Source organism: Atheta coriaria, unplaced genomic scaffold, assembly GCF_025399875.1.
Source record: "Atheta coriaria isolate IRGN ID8LTWV9N9 unplaced genomic scaffold, Caltech_Dcor_3.1 hic_scaffold_6_pilon, whole genome shotgun sequence".
NCBI lineage: Eukaryota > Metazoa > Arthropoda > Insecta > Coleoptera > Staphylinidae > Dalotia > Dalotia coriaria.
Window position 1 is genome coordinate 2,746,071 of NW_027045448.1, and position 19,142 is coordinate 2,765,212.

Here is a 19,142-nt window from a genome sequence, read left to right on the forward strand (position 1 = left end):
TATTAAAGCTCGAGAGTTCCTCTACACGATGCATCCCTTGTCAATCTTCTAAGCTTTTCGGAAGTGCCATAACATGCCCTTTAAAAATTGGCATATTTCAAAATAATTGATAACATGGTGTAGAAAACACCTTGTATCTCGCGAACTAATTGACTTTTTTAAAGTTTGTCACTGCTATTTTAAAGCTCGAAAGTCTCCATATCTTTTTGGTTTTCGAGCCCTTCCGGAAGTGCCCTAAAATGCCATTCCAAAATTAGAATTCTTCAAAAAAATTGAAAACATGGTGTGCAAAACTGTATCTCGTGAACTATTTGATTCTTTTGAAGTTTTTTAATGTAATCTTGAAGTTCGAGAGTTTCTCTACGCGATCCATGTTTTTCTAACCATCTAACCTTTCTAGAAGTGCCCTAAAAAGCACTTTGAAAATAGCCACTTTTGTACAAAAAATTCATTTTTTGGTCGAATAACAGTTCGGCACTGTTAAAATATTTTTTTCGGTCGAAGAACAGGGTCGAACTTATTTTCTTTAAAAAATTTCTGCTGAACAACAGGGTCGGACTTTTTTTTAAATTTTCCCGTGAAAGCGGCGAAATTAAATTGCGATTATCTCGAGAACTAAAAAGGCTACGGAAAAAAGGACTTCATATTCTTGATCCTTAAAGAATTCTCTTCAAGATGGCACCCTTCTTAAAAAACGACCAAAAATGCGTAAAAAAAATAACAAAATATTTTGTTATAAAAAAGGCAAAAGATTTCTCTTTTTTATGTTCGAAATTAAAAGTTGGAATTTTTAAATTCTGTTAGTAACTTTTTTGGCTTGCATTAACCGTTTAGGCCCTATTGCAATTTTAATAAAAAATTATGTAATTTGAATAGCGACAAAACCAAACTTAATTTGGGTTATTATTATCAAAAACTTAGGACATTTTAGAACAAAATTTTATTAAAATAAAGTCTGTTGAATCACATGTTCTCCTATATTTGGTAATAAAAAGTTGTAATTTCCTATTTTTATTTTTTGCTTAGGAAATGATAGAGAAAACGAATAAAATAGTTTTTCGCACTTATCTTGAAAACTATTTGAAATAGAGAAAAACGGTTTTCATATTTGTATGTAGTATTGCATTTTACATTATATAACATGTTAAAATTTCCAGTTATCAACATTACGTAAATTAAAAATGATTAATAGAATCCTGGCGATGTCTTACTTCAATTAGAAACATTTGGGGAAAATCAGCGAGGTGGTTTTATTTGATTTGTTTAGACTTTACCACTTATTTTTCGAAATACTGATGTTATCGGAAAACTGACTTGATATCTTTCATCCCATTAAAAAACTCATTCGATTAGCGTTTTCCATTTTCTTCTAGCTTAAAAAAATTTTTTTGAGTCCAAAAAGAGTCAAGTGTAACCTCTTGATATTTTTGAGAGGTCTTTGGTCAACTTTGGAAAATGGAAAAACTAAATCTGCCATTTTATAGATCCATATCATGGCATGAATAAAATGAAGAAAGTTCTTTTTGATCTTTATTATTTTCCGAGAAAATAGCAGCGGAAATTTTTTTAGGCACATGTTATATTTCAAATTTTTAAAATGTTATCTTATCTAGGATTTGATGCTGAACATCGGGGTGTTTTCGGTTTTTGTTTATCTCTATTAGTTCCTGAGATAATTGATTCTTAAGTCTCGATGGGAGTGCACATTTCACTTAATAAGATTTACTGGAAAATTCCTTACTGCTATTAGGTGAAAAGTTGTTTAAATTGTATCATTAAGAGCCCCTCTACACAATGATGTAATTAAACAACTTTTTAAATATAATCAGGTCAGGTACCTCCGCCAATTTTTTTCATAAGTAATGACTTTTATTAAATAAATAAGACATTTGCTAAAATAACAAAACTTAGGACATCATTTGTACATCTTTGTTGGCTGTTAACTGCCAAAGGCACCACTATCCAGGTTTCATAATTGGGGATCGTTCTTTGCTGTGTTAGGTACACACATAGAAACATTTTCATAAAATGACTAAAGTCTGCCCGTTACGGGTTCTTACTGTACTAGTCTTATGGCAAAATAAAATAAAAACAATAATTAAAAATCAATTTATAATGATGTTCTTAAATAACGTCAACTACTAAAATTTCAATACATATTTGATGTTATACATTTCTATTTACGATTTGACAATATCGTTGTTGCCTTGGCAACTTGATAAATGTTTATGTATACAACATGTAAATACACATACATAGTAGTATATAGTCTACTATACCACGTGTGGGGATGAACCAATTCTAAAATTATTATCTTGATGCGTTCATTGCTTGACCACAGGCTGTGACCATGCTGCGACCATAGATTATGCAATAGTACAGCCCTGTACTTAGATTACCTTACATTATAAACCAAACCCTACACTTGGCATGACATTTACTCTAACCTGAAATCAAATTTTAAACTTTCACGCCTTCGAAAATTTTAAGTAAGAAAAACAAATTCAAAAAATGTTTGTCTTGGCAGAAATGGAAAACGTGACAAGGATTTTACCAGAACAATTTGATATCAAATTGAATGATGCAATAGCCGGCGAATTAAACAAGAAACTTGCAAACAAGGTAGTATGTGTATATGCATTAAATATTTTGTAATATATAAAAGAGTTTGTTTAAAGGTTGTCCTAGATGTTGGATTGTGCATTGCTTTATTTGATATCACGAAACTGCAAGATTCCTTTATATTTCCTGGTGATGGATCATCACATACAAGGGTTACATTTCGATACATTGTATTTAGACCATTTATTGAAGAAATCCTCTTAGGAAAAATAAGATGTTGCAGTGAAGAAGGAGTCCATGGTCAGTATGACAATATGCATTATTTTCTATATTGTCTATAAACATTGAGTTTATTGTTGAATATAGTTTCACTGGGATTTTTTGATGACATTATAATCCCTCCAACTGCACTTCAGCATCCATCTAGATTTGATGAAACTGAACAGGCCTGGGTTTGGGAGTATGAAACTGGTGAAGGTAAACATGACTTATTTATGGATGCTGGAGAAACAATAAGGTTTCGAGTGACAGCAGAGTCCTTCAAAGAGACCTGCCCAACCCAGCCACAACAGAACATGATGAAAGTTGAAAATGCTGATGTATCGAATGAAGCAAAAGTACCTTATACATTAACAGTGAGTGAAAGACATTTCCATGTTGCTTTAAAATTTCTTAATGTAAATAAATTATATTTATAGGGTAGCATCAATGAACCAGGACTTGGATTACTGTCATGGTGGGAAAATTAATCTTTACATATTGGAACACTTTCCAAACACTTTCCAAATGCCATGTGATAAAAAAAGTCTATGTAAATACTGATCATCTGGTGGGCGATTAATCATAATATAATATTTTAATATCTTTCACATAGCACCCAGTCAATATCCTCATCTTCATCAAATAATAAAAGAATGTGCATAGTTTTGTGCAGGACAGTAGGTGTTTGTTGTTCTTACTTGAGACTTTGTGCTTAAAAACTCCATGATTCTTAATGTTTTTATAAAATACCTATTTTATTTTTTGTTTTCTCCATTTTTTAGTTTGTTATTTCTTGGAAAACATTCAAATGTATTCACATAAAAACAAGTATTCATCAATTGATTTAAATATAATTGTGCCATGAACAATGTCCATGCCCTTGTTCTATCATAAAATTTTCATTACTTATCTTGGACTTTTATACAAATTATAAAATATACCGAAATGTACAGAAAATCACATTTACATAATTTAAAATCTAAGATTATAACTAACTATGGTAAAGGTTAAATAAAAACTTGGAAAACCATAATTTACACATAAAATTGCTTAGGATTTTTTTCGTTTGTATTAGTTTCTATGAATTTGTTTTGAAGCATTAGCTAGGATATTCTGTTGGTTAAATTATTATAGGGGAGCACTGCCGCAGCTGCAATCAATTGCTGTGATTCGGTGAGGTTTTCGTGATGCATTAATTATCATAATTAGTATAGTTTTAAAATTGGCTTTGCTTTGGTAAATTTTAGTATCATTAGTTAATTTGATTTATTTAGTTGATTGATATTAATGAGTGTTTGCGGGTATTGCACTAGTTGTTTAACAAGGGTGGTGAAGTAAGTGAAGTTATAATTGTGTTAAATTCATTGCGCTAACATTTTTCTTTAAACAAAGGACTTCAATACAGAACAATTTCCTTTGCAGTCTAGTTTAGTGCGTTTCCGATTGTTGGCGAGTAGTAAATTCAATGTAGTAAAACTTTAAACTTGGATAATTTAGTAGCTAATTGATGATTATAAAATCAACCCAATTATAAGATATTATGTTCTTTTGAACTGCATGCGCTGTTACTGATATAAAAAGCGCATAGTACGTGCGATTTATATTCAAAACAAAACCTCTCACGTTACATGATGATATAATCATATACACAAGGTATTTTATTCAACGTCATCGCTAAAATCTGTCTCAGGTTGTGGTTAGGGCGCATTTTTAACTATTCTATAAAAATATATACTTTTAATACCATCTAAATAGTAATAACAGTTAGAACAGCATTCAGTAGCAGTTGTTTGTTTTGGTTTATTTGGGTGTCGCGTCGTTAATGTAGTATTTGTTAAAATATTTAATTCAGTATTATTTGCGGAAGCAATGATTTTTGGTTACCTGCCTTCATTTTATCGTCCTCATGTCATGGTGGATGCGCTCGACAGTGAGCCTGCGAATAGCGGCCATTTAAGTACTTTTTTTACATCAGTGTTCATTTTATCGTTCTACCTACATTACAAGTTAGTACGGTACATATGTATACACGGTATAAATTGCAACTCGGCTATAAAGCTTTTTATGTTTAGGTATTTTAAAAGGTTGTAACGTATATGTAATTCATTTCTCAAAGTAGCACTTGCATGCTTCCCGTTTTGTCGAAAGCCATAGTTTGGTATATATTTTTGTATAAAGGAGTATGAAGTATCCAAGTATCTTTTATTACCGACCTAAATCGTAAATATCAAGTTTGTTTTGCTTTTCCCTTTCAGTAGAAAACGTTGTAGAGCGATAAAACCACGCTGAGACTTATTGCTTGTATAACTTTACTAGTATCTTTTTTAGATCAAATTCAACTTAGAACTTAAAGTCTCAGAGGGAAACCAGTCTATTATACAAGGTGGTGTACTGAAGCAAACTAATGCGCAAAATCAATTTTTTTTTGCAAACCGGAAATTATTATAAAATAAGAATTGTATTTATAATTAGCAAAAAACGCATATTAAGATGCATATGAAATTTATAATTTTCATAAGTCTGTCTCAGTACTCAATCCTGTATTCGAATGTTCCAACGGCCCTCAATTTGTTATCACTACAACTTACGCAGTCAATTACAGTAAACTTTAATCGAATTGTACCATTATAAATTCCGGAAACCAAAATTAACGAAAATTCTTTAAGACTTTGGTTGTAAAGGTAGGTTGCAATTTATTCAATGACTAGACACCGTGGCAGGTGCTCCCTCAAATAGTCGAAGAGTTCACGCGACGCGCCCGGACAATTCGTTAATTCAAGTTCGCGCATGTGTCGCAACTGGATGAGACTAGACAAACCGCTGGAAGTTAGTAGTGGACATCCTGAAACAGCAAAAGTTTTTATTACACTCGTGTAATGTTAAAATAAAACCCAACTATAATACGATTAACTAGTGCTCACCTGCCAGAGATAATATTTGGAGGTTGCGCATCCCGCACAAATGCTGGAGACCAAAATCTCGCAGCTGGGAACACCAACGAAGGTACAATGCGGAAAGAGAGAGCATTGTCGAAATATACCCTACACCGATATCAGTCACATGGACACACCTGCGATAAAATTAATTAAATTAGGATTACAAGATAAACGAACTTTTATATGTTTGCTTGATACATGTCCTTTGAGTTAGGAGGGATCAAATTAGGATAAGTGCTAACCTATCTAATGTTAATTCCTCTAGTTGATTGAGATCGCAAGCAATATACTCCAAGGCAGCATCGGTGATACGCGGACACCAGGACAAGTCCAAAGAACGCAGCTTCTGTAGATTCTCGGCGATCAACTCGACGCCGTCATCGGTAATCTTGCTGCATCCACTTAAACTCAACACGGTCAGATTGGGTAACGAGTGAACTGCCATTTACCAAGAACAAAAACAAGCGTTAAAATACAGCGTCCTCATTACCAATTGATTATTTACCAATATTTACAACGCCGTGATTCGTCAGTTCCCAACACGAGTGCAACCTGAGGATGTTGAGCGAATTGCTTTGTTTTGGTGAAAAGTAACACAATGCCGCGTCCGTCACGTGGTACGCCTGCAGCGAAAACTCATACAGGGCCGGCAGGAGTTGGGCAACGGCACCAACCGCCTCGTCCGCCACATTGATGCAGTCCGTAAGTGTGAGAGACACAATACGAGGATTTAGACAGGCCCAGAGACCAGTCTCGGTAATCTCGTTGCAACCGGCCAGCTCAAGCTCAAAGAGTGCCTGCAATAAAAAAATACAATCAGGAACTCGACAATACGAATGTCGGTCAGTCAGCCAACAATATAATCAAGTCGTAAGTTCAATGTAGTGGAAGATGGGTGCATTTGCTGTTTACCATTCTGTAGGTATAAATAGGTAACCCAATCGATTTTATCAACAGAATATGTACCTATAAGCAAATTGCCTCTCAAAATGCCATTCTTGTTTACAGTATCAATCGTTCTCGCAAAAGTTCATGTTATGCTTTTGTCACAAATGGTTGGGTAGTTTGGATGAATTCCAAATTGTTTCTGGGCGTTTGACAACTTTCAACCACTTCCTATACGTGTCACCAGCCTAACAAACATGATATTTGACTTGTAAATAATTTGGACCTAAGCATTAAATTTTTAAAATATGTCCTATGTAAAATTATGTTGTTTTGTTTTTAAATCTGAAGTAAATTTATTATTCATTAAACGTTAATTCAGATATTTACTCAAACCGTTTCCAATACTCATATAATTATATACTTTAATTATATATAAGAATATACAATGAATGAACCAGGACTTGAATATATGAAAAGTAAGCGAGGAACAAACATATGGTGTTAAAAAGTGTTTTTGTAGCAATGTAAACGTAATAAATAAATCAGAAAAGATCTCTGCTTGCCAAAAATAGATACAAAGTGATGGCTATTGCTTGTAATTTGATAGTTACCGTTAGCAAAGTATAATGTTTCAAATTATAAGAATTAATGGAAATATTAAATTATTCAAATTTCAATTTTTCAAAGTATAAATCCGAAATTCTGAAATCCAAATAGAAATAAATAATGAATTTTTGATGATATTTTTTTGTTGCCATATGAATGAACACATGTTAGCCCGGTGCCTCCTCATTTTCGTCCCAATATAAAACCAATATCTTCACCGTGTACCAAAATAATCCAAATACAATAGGCAAGGTCAAGTGAACAAAAACAAAAGATATCAATAATGCCTACCTGAAGATGGTCTAAGAGTGTCTCTAGGCCCCGGTCCGTGACACTCGAACATCGCAAGCTCAAGGAGTGGACGTGCTTGGAAGCTAATGGAAACGAGCTAACTAAGTCGAGGGCATCCTCGTCGGAGGCGCCCATCAACGCCAAATTGTGAAACCCTCGTCGGATCAAGGACGAGTAGAGCCTTGCGCGCTCGGGACCCTGGGCGCACCGCAGCTCTCTGCACTGCAGCACGGGAATCAGTCCGGACCAGTAGCGTGGGCAGCGATACAGCACGTCACGCCACCTTGAGCACACCTGCGCCAGGGTACATCGTTCATGGGCATTGAAGTACAGGAAAAAGCGCATCAGGAAGCGATCATCCATTATCAGCTGTTCCCACGTGACGTGCGTGGTGTGCGGCAGACAGCGCGGCGCCCGTTTTCCGTGGTGGTGTTGGTTGTGCATTTGTGGCAGCGGTGGATGCTGCTGCTGTTGTTGTTGGTGCTGCAGTTGGTGGAGGTGATGCGCGTTCTTCGCGCCTCCCCTGGATGGAAGCAGGCGGGACGGTTTCTCCGGCGGCGCCGCCACCGCCGCGTTGTTGCTGCTGCCGCAGAAGACGTTCGTGACGCGTTCCATAACGCTGCCCTTGTTAGAGTGGTGCTTGCTGCCGCGGAGGCCATTGATGCGTTTTGTTAATTCGGCGGACGCACGCTCCACTACCCCCTGGGCGGATATCGAGGACATTACACTCCTGGCGCCCGTGTCAGTTTTCGGATGGTCCACCCACCTGCGTGACACGTTTGCGTTCCTTTTTGCTTTCCACTCTAGGACGCCATAGCGATTTTCAAATCCGGAAATGTCCCCAGATCCTGCCACGCACAACGCCCACCGTCACAGTTAGTATTTTCTGTCTTTATAACACAACGTTAGGTTTTTATTAGTTCAGGGTGCGTGGTGCAACGCGTATACGGTATCACAAAGTCGGTCGGGCGTTCGATGATGTCGCGTCGCGACGCCGCACTGTTTACTACTGCTGCGAGCGGGTAGGTATGCGTCGGATGCTCGCTTGCGCCCAGTCGATATTATCGTGGACGGTGCAGTGTGCAGTACTTGCCCGACCCCTCTTCGTCCTTTTTGCACCCCCACGCACGCCAAGTCGTTCAGCCTTCAGCCCCTGATCAATATTGAACAGAAGCAACCGAAGCAGTACATACGCTTACGGCACAGCGCACCGCATGCTCGCCTCCACTTTGCCAGTTTATACTAGGGCCTTTTAGCATTCAAGCGTTTCAAATGATTCAAGCAAAGCCCACTAGTAACTGAGTCCGACTGCGAGATTGGCTGCGCTCTCCTTGTTTTATTCGCGGCTCATGTAACCTTTAACATTTATCAGCAGCAGGAATATCAGGAGTGATGGGTTGGTGGGGTTAAATTGCTTGGAAGAATTCCAAAATTATTTTGTTAAACCGGAATTCTCCCAGCAATCTACACTGTTATTTGCAGATATGAGTTATATATTCCGATTTTACGTGTTTGAAAAAAAATTCGATCAGTCATAAACATGAATAATAGTTAGTATTTATCAAAGCATTGAAATAGCATTTGTAATTAGGAATGTGAAAATTACCACCTGAGTAATAAGAAAATATTTCCTCAATGAAAGTGTATTGTTTACCATTTTTGTAAATGATTAACGTATTGGAGTATTGGAGAATTGTTATTACAGCAGTTAGGCACTTTAGTGTACGTGTATATACCACAAGTTTGCGACAGTGAGGTGAATGAGTTCTAAACAAACGACAAATTTAATTTGTGGTAATATATAGATTAATCATATTTTCGGAGACTGCAAATTAGTATTCCATATTTAGTATTTTCTGACCTTTACTTTATATGCCAACGTATACGTGGTTCAAAACTCTTCTACATGAGGTGAATAAAATATGACAAACAAAAATACATGTAAATATTTTGCATAGTTTTTGACATTTTAAGTGTGAGTCGATGTTTTAAGTGCGACTTTATTCAATGACGAAATGAAGTCTTGACATGCAATTTATTATTTCGATCCTAAGCTTAGCCCTCTAAGTAAATAATAAATTGATAAAATACATAAAACAAACTTAACATACATTTGGAACAGTTGAATGTTATGTATATGTATTCATAGTACTTTTGTTAGATTAGAGTTTATTTCTATATTTTATATAGCTAACAAAATACAGTACCAATTTGATATTTATGTATAAAATGGTAATCTTTAATTGACCTTTAACAATAATGTTACTGTTTTGTTGACATTATTGGCATTTAAATTTCTAATTATCACACAAATTGCATCAAAAATTAGGAACTACTGGGAACCACCTTCTTGACTTGTAAAAAATTGTTGAACAGATATGTCACTAAGTGGTGCACTAATTGTTGTGGATGCTGGTTTTACCTCTGTTTTTTTCTTGAATCAAATATTAAACACATATTTCAACTGCTTTAAAAATCATGATCTAATTATACTTACAAAAAGTGAAGACTTTAGAAAACTCTTAAACACATTTGCATTGTCACCAAATCCCAGCTTTTCTTCCATCACATCAATCTTATTCTCCAAAGAATTAACATAGGTTTTTAAATATTCTGTCAAGGCCTCCAAGGAATCAATTCGATGACACAATTGTTGTACTTGCGGTTGTATATCAACACAGTCTGTTAAAGATCCAGTTAAACCAATTGCATTGCATCTTTCTTGTTGTATCAACAAAACCATGGTTTCAAACTCTTCTAACCGAGTTAGAATATCATCCACAGATTGATTTATGGGCTGAAACTGCAATGAATATTTAAAAACAATTGACTTAGCTATTGACAACACAACATTGCCAACGTACCTTCGTATTTAAATCCAAGTTCAGAAATTCCGAGTAATCATTGCACGCTGATTCAATCATTTTGCTGTTTTTGTTGTAATAACAGTGCGTATAATCTATGAACTGAAACCAAAGTTTTACAGAAACCAAAACAGTGCATTACATTTCGCTATTTGACACAACCACAACACAACTCCAGCGCATAATCACAGGACAGGACAAAAATACTTCAGAAATAATTTTTTAATAATGTTGACGTTATAATAAACAAGTTGTCTTTCGAATGCTATGTTCGTATACTTATTAAAATATTTATACTAACTAATTACAAATCATTTAAAGGTTAATAATGTGGGAAAAGTTTAAATTCTTACAAGTCCATACCTGTTGTTTTGTACGCACGAATCTCTTATGTACCTACCATCCTAATACAACATATGATAAACTATTAAACAAAGCATGATATTGTGATTGTAATGACGCATCTCTCTTGTTAATACAATTCAGTGATCTCTCCGAAGATCCACAAGTTGTATTTAAGTAATTAGGTGAACTCCTATGCACTCTCCACAGTCAGTGAGCGGCAGCTGTACATACATGTAGAAAGGAAAAGCATTTTAGACTCGTTTAGCACAGTAGCACGCAGCGTAGCACACATAGCGCGATACATTTACACATACAGTCAAAAGCAACATAAGTGAACACAAGCATGAATAATAGTGCTGCCTTTTAATAACTCACACGATTGAAGAATATATTCTACGCTGTAAGCGCCATACTCGGTGCTTGGGCTGGACGCTCTTGACTCATTTCATTCGTTTCGTTCGCTTTTCGTTCATTTAACTTCTATATGCATACTGTGATCCGACCGTCCGTATTCATTTGACTTAATAAGTACAATCAGAAGTAATGAACACGTAGTAGGTAAAACGTTCTTGTGGATTGAGTGAGAAATTAATGTTTGATTCCTAAATTCGTCGATAATAATGTCGCTGAGTGCAAGTGCTGAAAATCTATCCACTGACTCCCAGGTAAATAAACTATTCTTATCCAAACAAAGCAATTAATATGTTATTTTTCTGTATAGGGTTACGATGGAACCACCAACATGTGTCTTGAGTTGGCTCTTGAGGGTGAAAGGCTCTGCAAGGCAGGAGATTGCAGAGCTGGTGTGGCATTCTTCCAAGCTGCAATACAAGCAGGCACTGATGATTTACGTACTTTGAGTGCTATTTACAGTCAACTAGGAAATGCATATTTTTACCTGGGAGATTATTCCAGAGCAATGCAGTATCATACACATGATCTAACATTAGCCAGGTATTGAAATAGCTTCATTTTATACATGGTTATCTATTGTAATTATTTGTAGAACCATGGGAGATAAATTGGGAGAAGCAAAATCTTCAGGCAATCTGGGCAACACATTGAAAGTAATGGGAAAGTTTGATGAAGCAGTTATTTACTGCAAAATTCATTTAGATTTGTCTAAAGAATTGAAGGATCAGCTTAGTGAAGGACGTGCATTGTATAATCTGGGTAATGTATATCATGCAAAGGGAAAGCATATAGGTAGAGTTGGCCAAAATGATCCTGGTGAATTCTCAGATGATGTTAAGCTTTGTTTGCAACAAGCAGTTTCATATTATGAGTAAGTTATATGCCATATTGAGGAAGCTAAAAATGTCTTTAATATATTTGATTAAAACAGGGAAAACCTGACATTAATGCAAGAATTGGGAGATGTAGCTGCTCAGGGTCGCGCGTGTGGTAACCTCGGAAACACCTATTACTTGCTCGGTGATTTTGAACAAGCAATAAAATACCACGAGGAGCGATTATCAATCGCAAGACAGTTTGGCGATCGGGCGGCGGAACGTCGCGCACACAGTAATCTTGGAAATTCTCATATCTTTATGGGACAGTTTACCGAAGCGGCACACCATTATAAGTAACAAATATTGAATTTACGACTTGCTATCTTGATAACTTATTCTATGTTTATCATGCAGGAGGACATTAGTTTTGGCACAGGAGTTGGGTGATCGTGCTGTTGAGGCACAAGCTTGCTACAGTTTAGGAAACACTTACACGCTTTTGCGTGACTATTCTACCGCCATCGAATATCATTTAAGACACTTGTTAATCGCGCAACATTTGGGTGATCGAATAGGTGAAGGGCGAGCATGCTGGTCGCTTGGAAACGCACACGCTGCATTATCACATCACGAAAAAGCCCTCGAGTATGCGTTGAAGCATTTGGAAATTAGCAAAGAAGTGAGTAATAGTTTGTTTGACGCATATAGCACACAGTAATTTTGCACTATCTATGTTACTTGATATTTATCAAACACTTGAGTGCAAGTCAAAATTGGCAATATTTATTAACAATGATAACGACTATAAATTATAGCTGGTCGATCCGATGGGTGAAGCGACGGCGAAAATGAACATCTCCGATTTGAAGAAAGTTTTAAAATTGCCGGAGTCGCCTGATTCGGATACCAGCTCAACATCCAGCAGTGCAAGTGCGAAACATTCCAAGACTGAGTCCTCACATTCAATCAACAAGCTAAGGGTGAGACGCGAAAGCATGGAACAGCTTGATTTAATTAAGGTAGTCCGCTTTTTGTTTTATGTTGCTGTATATTAGCTGTTTTAATTTATGTTGCGATGTTCTCTGTTGCAGTGTAATAGTGTGTTTATATATTTTAAAATTGTAAATTGATGATTTAATGTTTTGTTTAGATGACACCGGACGGAAAGCAACGTGGTTTAAGCGTTTTGCAAAATAGCACTGTAGATAAAAACTCTGTGGCAGGGAAGCAGGGTGATGATGAAGATTCGTTCTTCGATTTATTATCGCGTTTTCAGTCGAAGCGCATGGATGATCAGCGCTGCGTGTTGACGGTTGATAATAAAGAAAACGCGAACCCTTCGACACGATCCAAGACTAATGTGCAAAATGCACAGAATGTACACAACCAACAAAACGTGCAACCACCAAAAGATGGACCCGGCGACTTATTGGATATGATTGTTGGTATGCAAAGCAAACGTATGGATGAGCAGCGTGCTGCATTACCAATATTACCTGGTAAGTTAATATTAATCCGTGTTGTGTGTCACGAATCATCTTGAAATTATTTTGAAGGACTACAAATTGGCTCTTTACAACAACTAGCTGAGTCCAGAAGTAATAGCATACCAGATGACAACTTTTTGGAGCAACTTGCTCGTTGTCAGAGTTCGCGCTTGGATGATCAGAGATCTCAGTTACCTTCGGCTCCTATGGTCGATGCAGAATCGGAGGCGCCACCACCAGCTGCCAGTCGTGGTGCAACCGTACCAGACGAGGACTTTTTCTCGTTGATCATGCGATTCCAATCATCTGGACGCATGGACGATCAACGTGCAGCGGTTCCACGTTCCAATCATGGGTAAATATTTACTATTAATTTATAAACAAATTTAATATTTAAATGCTTCATGTTTTAGTGTTGCAAATGGGACCATACCGAAAAATGGCAACGTGCGTAACAACAACCATTAATTTTCGTTCTAAGTGTAAGTTTTGAAAACATGTTAGCTTTTCCATGGTGTTGCTGCAGAGGATTAAGCTTTAATTTGTATGTCGCCCATTGTAAGACATTTCAAAAACATGTAAAGCTATTTTGCTTTGCAAAAGTTGATTTTTTGGCAAGATAGTCTTCCAAATCATTTTATTTAATTGATCGTATTTTAAATAACCATTCTTAAATAAGTATGTGTCAGTATTATATATATTATTAATCACAATGTTATAAAAAAATCATTAAGGCATATGGTAAAATCATTACTTTATGGACTGCCAAAGTATATAGATAAGGAGCCACTGTTATAACAATTGTAGAAGAATGTAGTTTTATCAAAAAGATGCCAAACAGATAGGAAGTGTAGTTTTCCAGAACAATAGCATATGCCTCAAAATACGTAACGTCCTAGGGAACGCTTGAAACTCATTTTAAAATATAACTTACAAACAAAATGATATATATGTAGATGTTGAAACAAATAATTAGGTATTAGGGGAGTGAGGGAGTCTTTGTTAAAATGTTATTGAAACCATCCAAGTTTTGCAATATAATTCTTCAAGTAGAATTAAGTAATTGCTGTATGTGCTCTCTATTTGAAATGTATCTAGATATCTGATTGTTATCTTATTCGACTTAAGTTTGAAGCAGGGTACATTCTTACTGCTGTTTAAGCAGTACTTCAGTGATTAACTAAACATATAAACATTCATCTTCAACTATTGCTGCCCGATGTTCGCGTCTTGATCACGGCCTATACTATATCTAACGTAAAATCATTTATCATTACTATTATCATGTCATCGAATGAGTTGGACAAATTGTTATATTGTGGCAACTTGCATTTATCTAAGGGTTGAAGTTGCCAGCACTGATTATAGAGTAGAATGAGGTAAGCTTACACACATAAATCCGTTGACCATGGCAAACTTTTAACATTGTTAAGCTACTGTTTATTCGCTGCATTTATATAATTAATTGACTGATAAGCGATGGTATCCATAAATGTTTATGAACAAGAAACCGACAAATTGATATTATTCTATTAAACGTATGGTTATCCAAAGATTTGTGACTGATTTTGAAGTCTCGTCTGATTAATAGACTAGGTTTTAACACAATTTTATCTTATTAATCTTTACTGTTGCTGTTAGCTCCAAAGGGAAAGTTTGGGAACAGAAATATATAATTACCTTATAATGAACCCACTTAAAATAATTTGGAACAATAGCTAGGTTTTAGTTAAGAACAATAATGATACTTACATTAATATAACCATTCTTTTATCATTAATCACTATTTTCATATATTATTTTACAAGTTTATTATAAATATATTTTGTTAAATCCAGGTATACCTAAATATGCAAATATTAAAAAGTTGCAAAGATGTGTATTGTACATTTTTTTAGTAATTTTTATCATATATTATTGAATTAGCAAACTATTCATATCTTTTTAATTTTCACATACTGATAATAACCACAATGTTGCATTTGTGTTATAATGTATTATAGTGTTTTATTCTCACAAAAATTTGATTTTTTTAAAACACGAAACGATCGATTTTCTTGAAATTTTAATATAATAAACTGTCAGTCGTTACAGATCCATTTTTCTTTAATTTAAAAACTAAAAATACTGAAAGAGAGTTAAAAAGAGAAAAATCATGGAAGCTTTCCTCAGTGAATGCCAAAACACAAAAAAATTAAATAATCGCAAATGTACAAGTCAAAAAGATTTAGCATGGAATGCCTTTATTATTCTTATGCAGGGAACTTGTCCTTCTAGTCGCAATAAGACATTTCATTTCAGTGGAAACAAATTACACCAGGTAAGTTAGGATTTTTTTGCTAGTTAATGTTGTACCATCAATGCAGTACACCATACACACATAGTATGATGCACTGGCGGTGCGTACGTAACTTTTGTCAATTTTTTAAATTATAAAAACAAAGGTACTGGTAAGATGGCCATGTAACAACAAAAATCTAGTAAAAAAACGGTTTCAAGAAATTAATCTATGCTTCCATACGATACTACATATTTTGAATTGCTCTCACATCGAATTCTCGTGGAGCTCCGTCATGGTGGGAGCAAATGAGGTTCCGTGTTGGCCACATGCGCAGTGAATATTTGTCGCGTTGTCGGCTTTTTGTTCCCCAGTACGACCAACCAGCAACTGCCATTATCCACATTCACATTCACCGTAAACAAGCCAGCGAAGCTAGCAAGCGCGCTATTCGTTTGACACACTAATCGTGTAGAAACGTGTCAAACATTCTGTTTTGATTTTCTTAATTTGGTCGATTGTTTTAACTTAAACACCAGTAAACCATGGCTCCCGTGCAAAGGATGCGTTTCGCCAACGAGAAAGCGATGAAGAACGTCCTCAACCGAGGCAACGTACCCAAAACAGTCGTAAGTTAAGCCGATCTCTTACCATATTGTACACATTTCTTTTATGTTGGGTGCATTTCAACTCAATTGAGTGTGTTCAGTGTATTACTGCTTTTGATATTCATGGGTTTAAAACATAATTTTTGTAATTTTAGAAATCTGAAAAAGAATCATATCCAGTTGGACCATGGCTGTTGGCACTCTTCATCTTCGTTGTGTGTGGTTCTGCAGTGTTCCAAATAATCCAGTCTATTAGAATGGCATAACAACCCTCCACAATGAAATGATGATGAAGTTCCACCATGTGTATGAATATTCTCCTAAGCTATGATAATTTACAAATAATATGCTCATCCACTTAATGTTTTATACAATGTGTGCATGTTACCCTACATGGTGTTGTGGACAATTGCAATACTGAGATTATGAATCAATTAATTTGCTTTTAAAACCTATATCAACTTTGGGAGGCAAAAGAAAATCTGAACAAAATTGACAATTGCATTTCAATATGAAACTAAATAAATTTAAAGAAGAGTTTGGAAAGCTGCATTCCCTGATTTATTTAAAAATATGTAAAGAAATATAAGTTTAAATATATATAATTTAAATAAAATTATATTTTACCATCTAGATTTAAATATTTTGTTACCTGAAACTATTTTTTTATTATTTGATAGGTAGTAACTGATAAGATATTGTTATAAAACGATTGTTTACAACAATCCATTAGTGTAATCTTAACGAACCATTTAAAAGTAGAACGCAATAAGTCTGGTCATAATTAAAACGCAGATATTTTGCTGCTTGCGTTGGCAAATTTATGATCACGTGCAAAATATTGATAATATTGATATGTGCATACTTCTGTATCAGAGTAATAGAGCAAGAGCCCGTGACGGCCAGACTTTCGTCATTTTAGGAAATATGAATTTTTGTCTATGTGTGTCTCCAACACAGGTAAGAACTATCCCCAATTATGAAACCTGGATAGTGGTTCCTTTGGCAGTTAACAGCCAACAAAGATGTACCAATTATGATGTCAAATTCGGTATTTTAGCAAACTCCACTTTTGCATATTTTATTCATAACGTTAATATAACATGCGCTGCTCATTGCCAGACACTTGGTATGGTTCCAACACCAGCCAGACACCCCTAAACTATAATATTTTTTTAATTATTCTTACGTCATATTAGGACGGCTGAATTTTATATGTATACATATATATAGAGCAATATTCCTCTCCAATCGTCTAACCCTTCCGCAAGTGCCCTAAAATGCCCTTTAAAAATTGGCATTTTTTTCTAAATAATTTAAAACATGGTGTGGAAAACACCTTGTATTTCGCGAACTAATTGACGTTTTTAAAGTTTGTCACCGCTATTTTAAAGCTCGAAAGTCTCCCTACACGATGCATATCTTTTTGATTTTCGAGCCCTTCTGGAAGTGCCCTAAAATGCCATTCCAAAATTGGAATTCTTCAAAAAAATTGAAAACATGATGTGCAAAACACTCTGCATTTCGTGAACTATTTGACTTTTTTGAAGTTTTTTTCTGTAATCTTGAAGTTCGAGAGTTTCTCTACGCGATCCATATTTTTCTAACCCTCTAACCTTTCTAAAAGTGCCCTAAAAAGCACTTTGAAAATAGCCACTTTTGCCCCAAAAATTTAATTTTTTTGTCGAATAACAGTTCGACCCTGTTAATATTTTTTTCGGTCGAAAAACAGGGTCAAACTTTTTTCTTAAAATATTTTTGGTCGAACAACAGGGTCGAACTTTTTTGTTTAAATTTTTTTCGGTCGAAGAACAGGGCGAACTTACTTTCTTAAAATATTTTTGGTCGAACAACAGGGTCAAACTTTTTTTTAATTTTTCGGTTGAAGATCAGGGTCGAACTTTTTTCTTAAAAAAAATTTCGGTTGAACAACAGGGCCGGACATTTTTTTTAAATTTCCCGTGAAAGCGGCGAGATTAAATTGCGATTATGTTGAGAACTAAGAGGGCTACGAAAAAAAGGACTTCATATTCTTGATCCTTAAAGAATTCTCTTCCAGAAAAAATTTTAAGAAAACATTTTGTTATAAAAAAGGCAAAAGATTTCTCGTTTTTATGTTCGATATTAAAAGTTGGAATTTTTAAATTTTGTTTTCGGATTCGGATAGATTATTTAATTCTATATTGATTATTTTAGTAACTTTTTTGGCTAGCATTTATCGTTTAGGCCCTATTTGCAATTTTATTAAAAATTTATGTAATTTGAATAGCGACTTAATTAGGCTTATTATTATCAAAAAGCTTTATTTTAGAACAAAATTTTATTAAAATAAAGTAATTAGAATCACATGTTCTTCTATATTTGGTAATAAAAGGTTGTAATTTCCTATTTTTATTTTTTGCTTAGGAAATGATAGAGAAAACGAATAAACCCGTTTTTCGCACTTATCTTGAAAACCATTAGAGATAGAGAAAAACGGTTTTCACATTTGTATGTAGAATTGCATTTTACATTATATAACATGTTAAAATTTTTAGGTATGAACACTTACGTATTAATTAAAAATGGTTAATAACATGAAAACTAATTAAGATAAAGCAACCAAACCTTGATTAATATAATCCTGTTGAAGTCTTACTTCAATTAGAAACATTTGGGTAAAATCGGAGGGGTGGTTTTATTTGATCAGTTTAGACTTCACCACCTATTTTCCAAAATAATGATGTTATCGGAAAACTGACTTGATATCTTTCATCCCCTTGGAAAACTCAATCGATTAGCATT

At 35.0% G+C, this 19,142-nt stretch overlaps 5 protein-coding genes and 1 long non-coding RNA gene across 8 annotated transcripts; 4 read left to right on the top strand and 2 right to left on the bottom strand.

Annotated features, from left to right (window-relative positions):
* Positions 1-2,255: 2,255 nt before the first annotated feature.
* On the top strand, positions 2,256-3,325 carry Polr3H (RNA polymerase III subunit H). Its single transcript, XM_065305149.1, has 4 exons — positions 2,256-2,622; positions 2,679-2,862; positions 2,929-3,197; positions 3,261-3,325. The coding sequence occupies exons 1-4, from the start codon at positions 2,512-2,514 to the stop codon at positions 3,309-3,311; spliced, it is 615 nt and encodes a 204-aa protein (XP_065161221.1). The 5' UTR covers positions 2,256-2,511; the 3' UTR covers positions 3,312-3,325.
* A 333-nt stretch (positions 3,326-3,658) lies between these two features.
* Positions 3,659-8,565, bottom strand: LOC135794018 (F-box/LRR-repeat protein 16). The gene is made up of 5 exons (XM_065305148.1): positions 7,545-8,565; positions 6,265-6,556; positions 6,002-6,197; positions 5,745-5,893; positions 3,659-5,665 (listed from the first exon to the last, which is right to left on the bottom strand). Exons 1-5 carry the CDS (start codon positions 8,265-8,267, stop codon positions 5,517-5,519), a joined length of 1,509 nt encoding a protein of 502 aa, XP_065161220.1. The 5' UTR covers positions 8,268-8,565; the 3' UTR covers positions 3,659-5,516.
* Positions 6,541-7,021, top strand: LOC135794020 (uncharacterized). Its single transcript, XR_010548771.1, has 2 exons — positions 6,541-6,677; positions 6,768-7,021. It is a non-coding gene; the product is annotated as an uncharacterized lncRNA (long non-coding RNA).
* A 1,131-nt stretch (positions 8,566-9,696) lies between the features above and the next one.
* Blos4 (biogenesis of lysosome-related organelles complex 1 subunit 4) lies at positions 9,697-11,265 on the bottom strand. Of its 3 annotated transcripts, none has more exons than XM_065304454.1 (4): positions 11,129-11,265; positions 10,409-10,510; positions 10,042-10,347; positions 9,697-9,978 (listed from the first exon to the last, which is right to left on the bottom strand). In XM_065304454.1, the coding sequence occupies exons 2-4, from the start codon at positions 10,466-10,468 to the stop codon at positions 9,877-9,879; spliced, it is 468 nt and encodes a 155-aa protein (XP_065160526.1). In that variant the 5' UTR covers positions 10,469-10,510; positions 11,129-11,265; the 3' UTR covers positions 9,697-9,876. The 3 variants fall into 3 exon arrangements, with proteins under 3 accessions (XP_065160526.1, XP_065160524.1, XP_065160525.1); XM_065304452.1 differs by lacking the exon at positions 11,129-11,265 and adding an exon at positions 10,809-10,950; XM_065304453.1 differs by lacking the exon at positions 11,129-11,265 and having other exon boundaries at positions 10,409-10,800.
* Positions 11,266-11,278: 13 nt separating this feature from the next.
* On the top strand, positions 11,279-16,993 carry pins (G-protein-signaling modulator pins). Its single transcript, XM_065304451.1, has 10 exons — positions 11,279-11,418; positions 11,475-11,707; positions 11,760-12,038; positions 12,099-12,338; positions 12,400-12,664; positions 12,801-13,004; positions 13,136-13,484; positions 13,542-13,827; positions 13,886-16,379; positions 16,514-16,993. The coding sequence occupies exons 1-9, from the start codon at positions 11,374-11,376 to the stop codon at positions 13,938-13,940; spliced, it is 1,956 nt and encodes a 651-aa protein (XP_065160523.1). The 5' UTR covers positions 11,279-11,373; the 3' UTR covers positions 13,941-16,379; positions 16,514-16,993.
* LOC135793474 (stress-associated endoplasmic reticulum protein 2) lies at positions 16,296-16,993 on the top strand. Its single transcript, XM_065304455.1, has 2 exons — positions 16,296-16,379; positions 16,514-16,993. The coding sequence occupies exons 1-2, from the start codon at positions 16,296-16,298 to the stop codon at positions 16,622-16,624; spliced, it is 195 nt and encodes a 64-aa protein (XP_065160527.1). The 3' UTR covers positions 16,625-16,993.
* Positions 16,994-19,142: the final 2,149 nt, after the last annotated feature.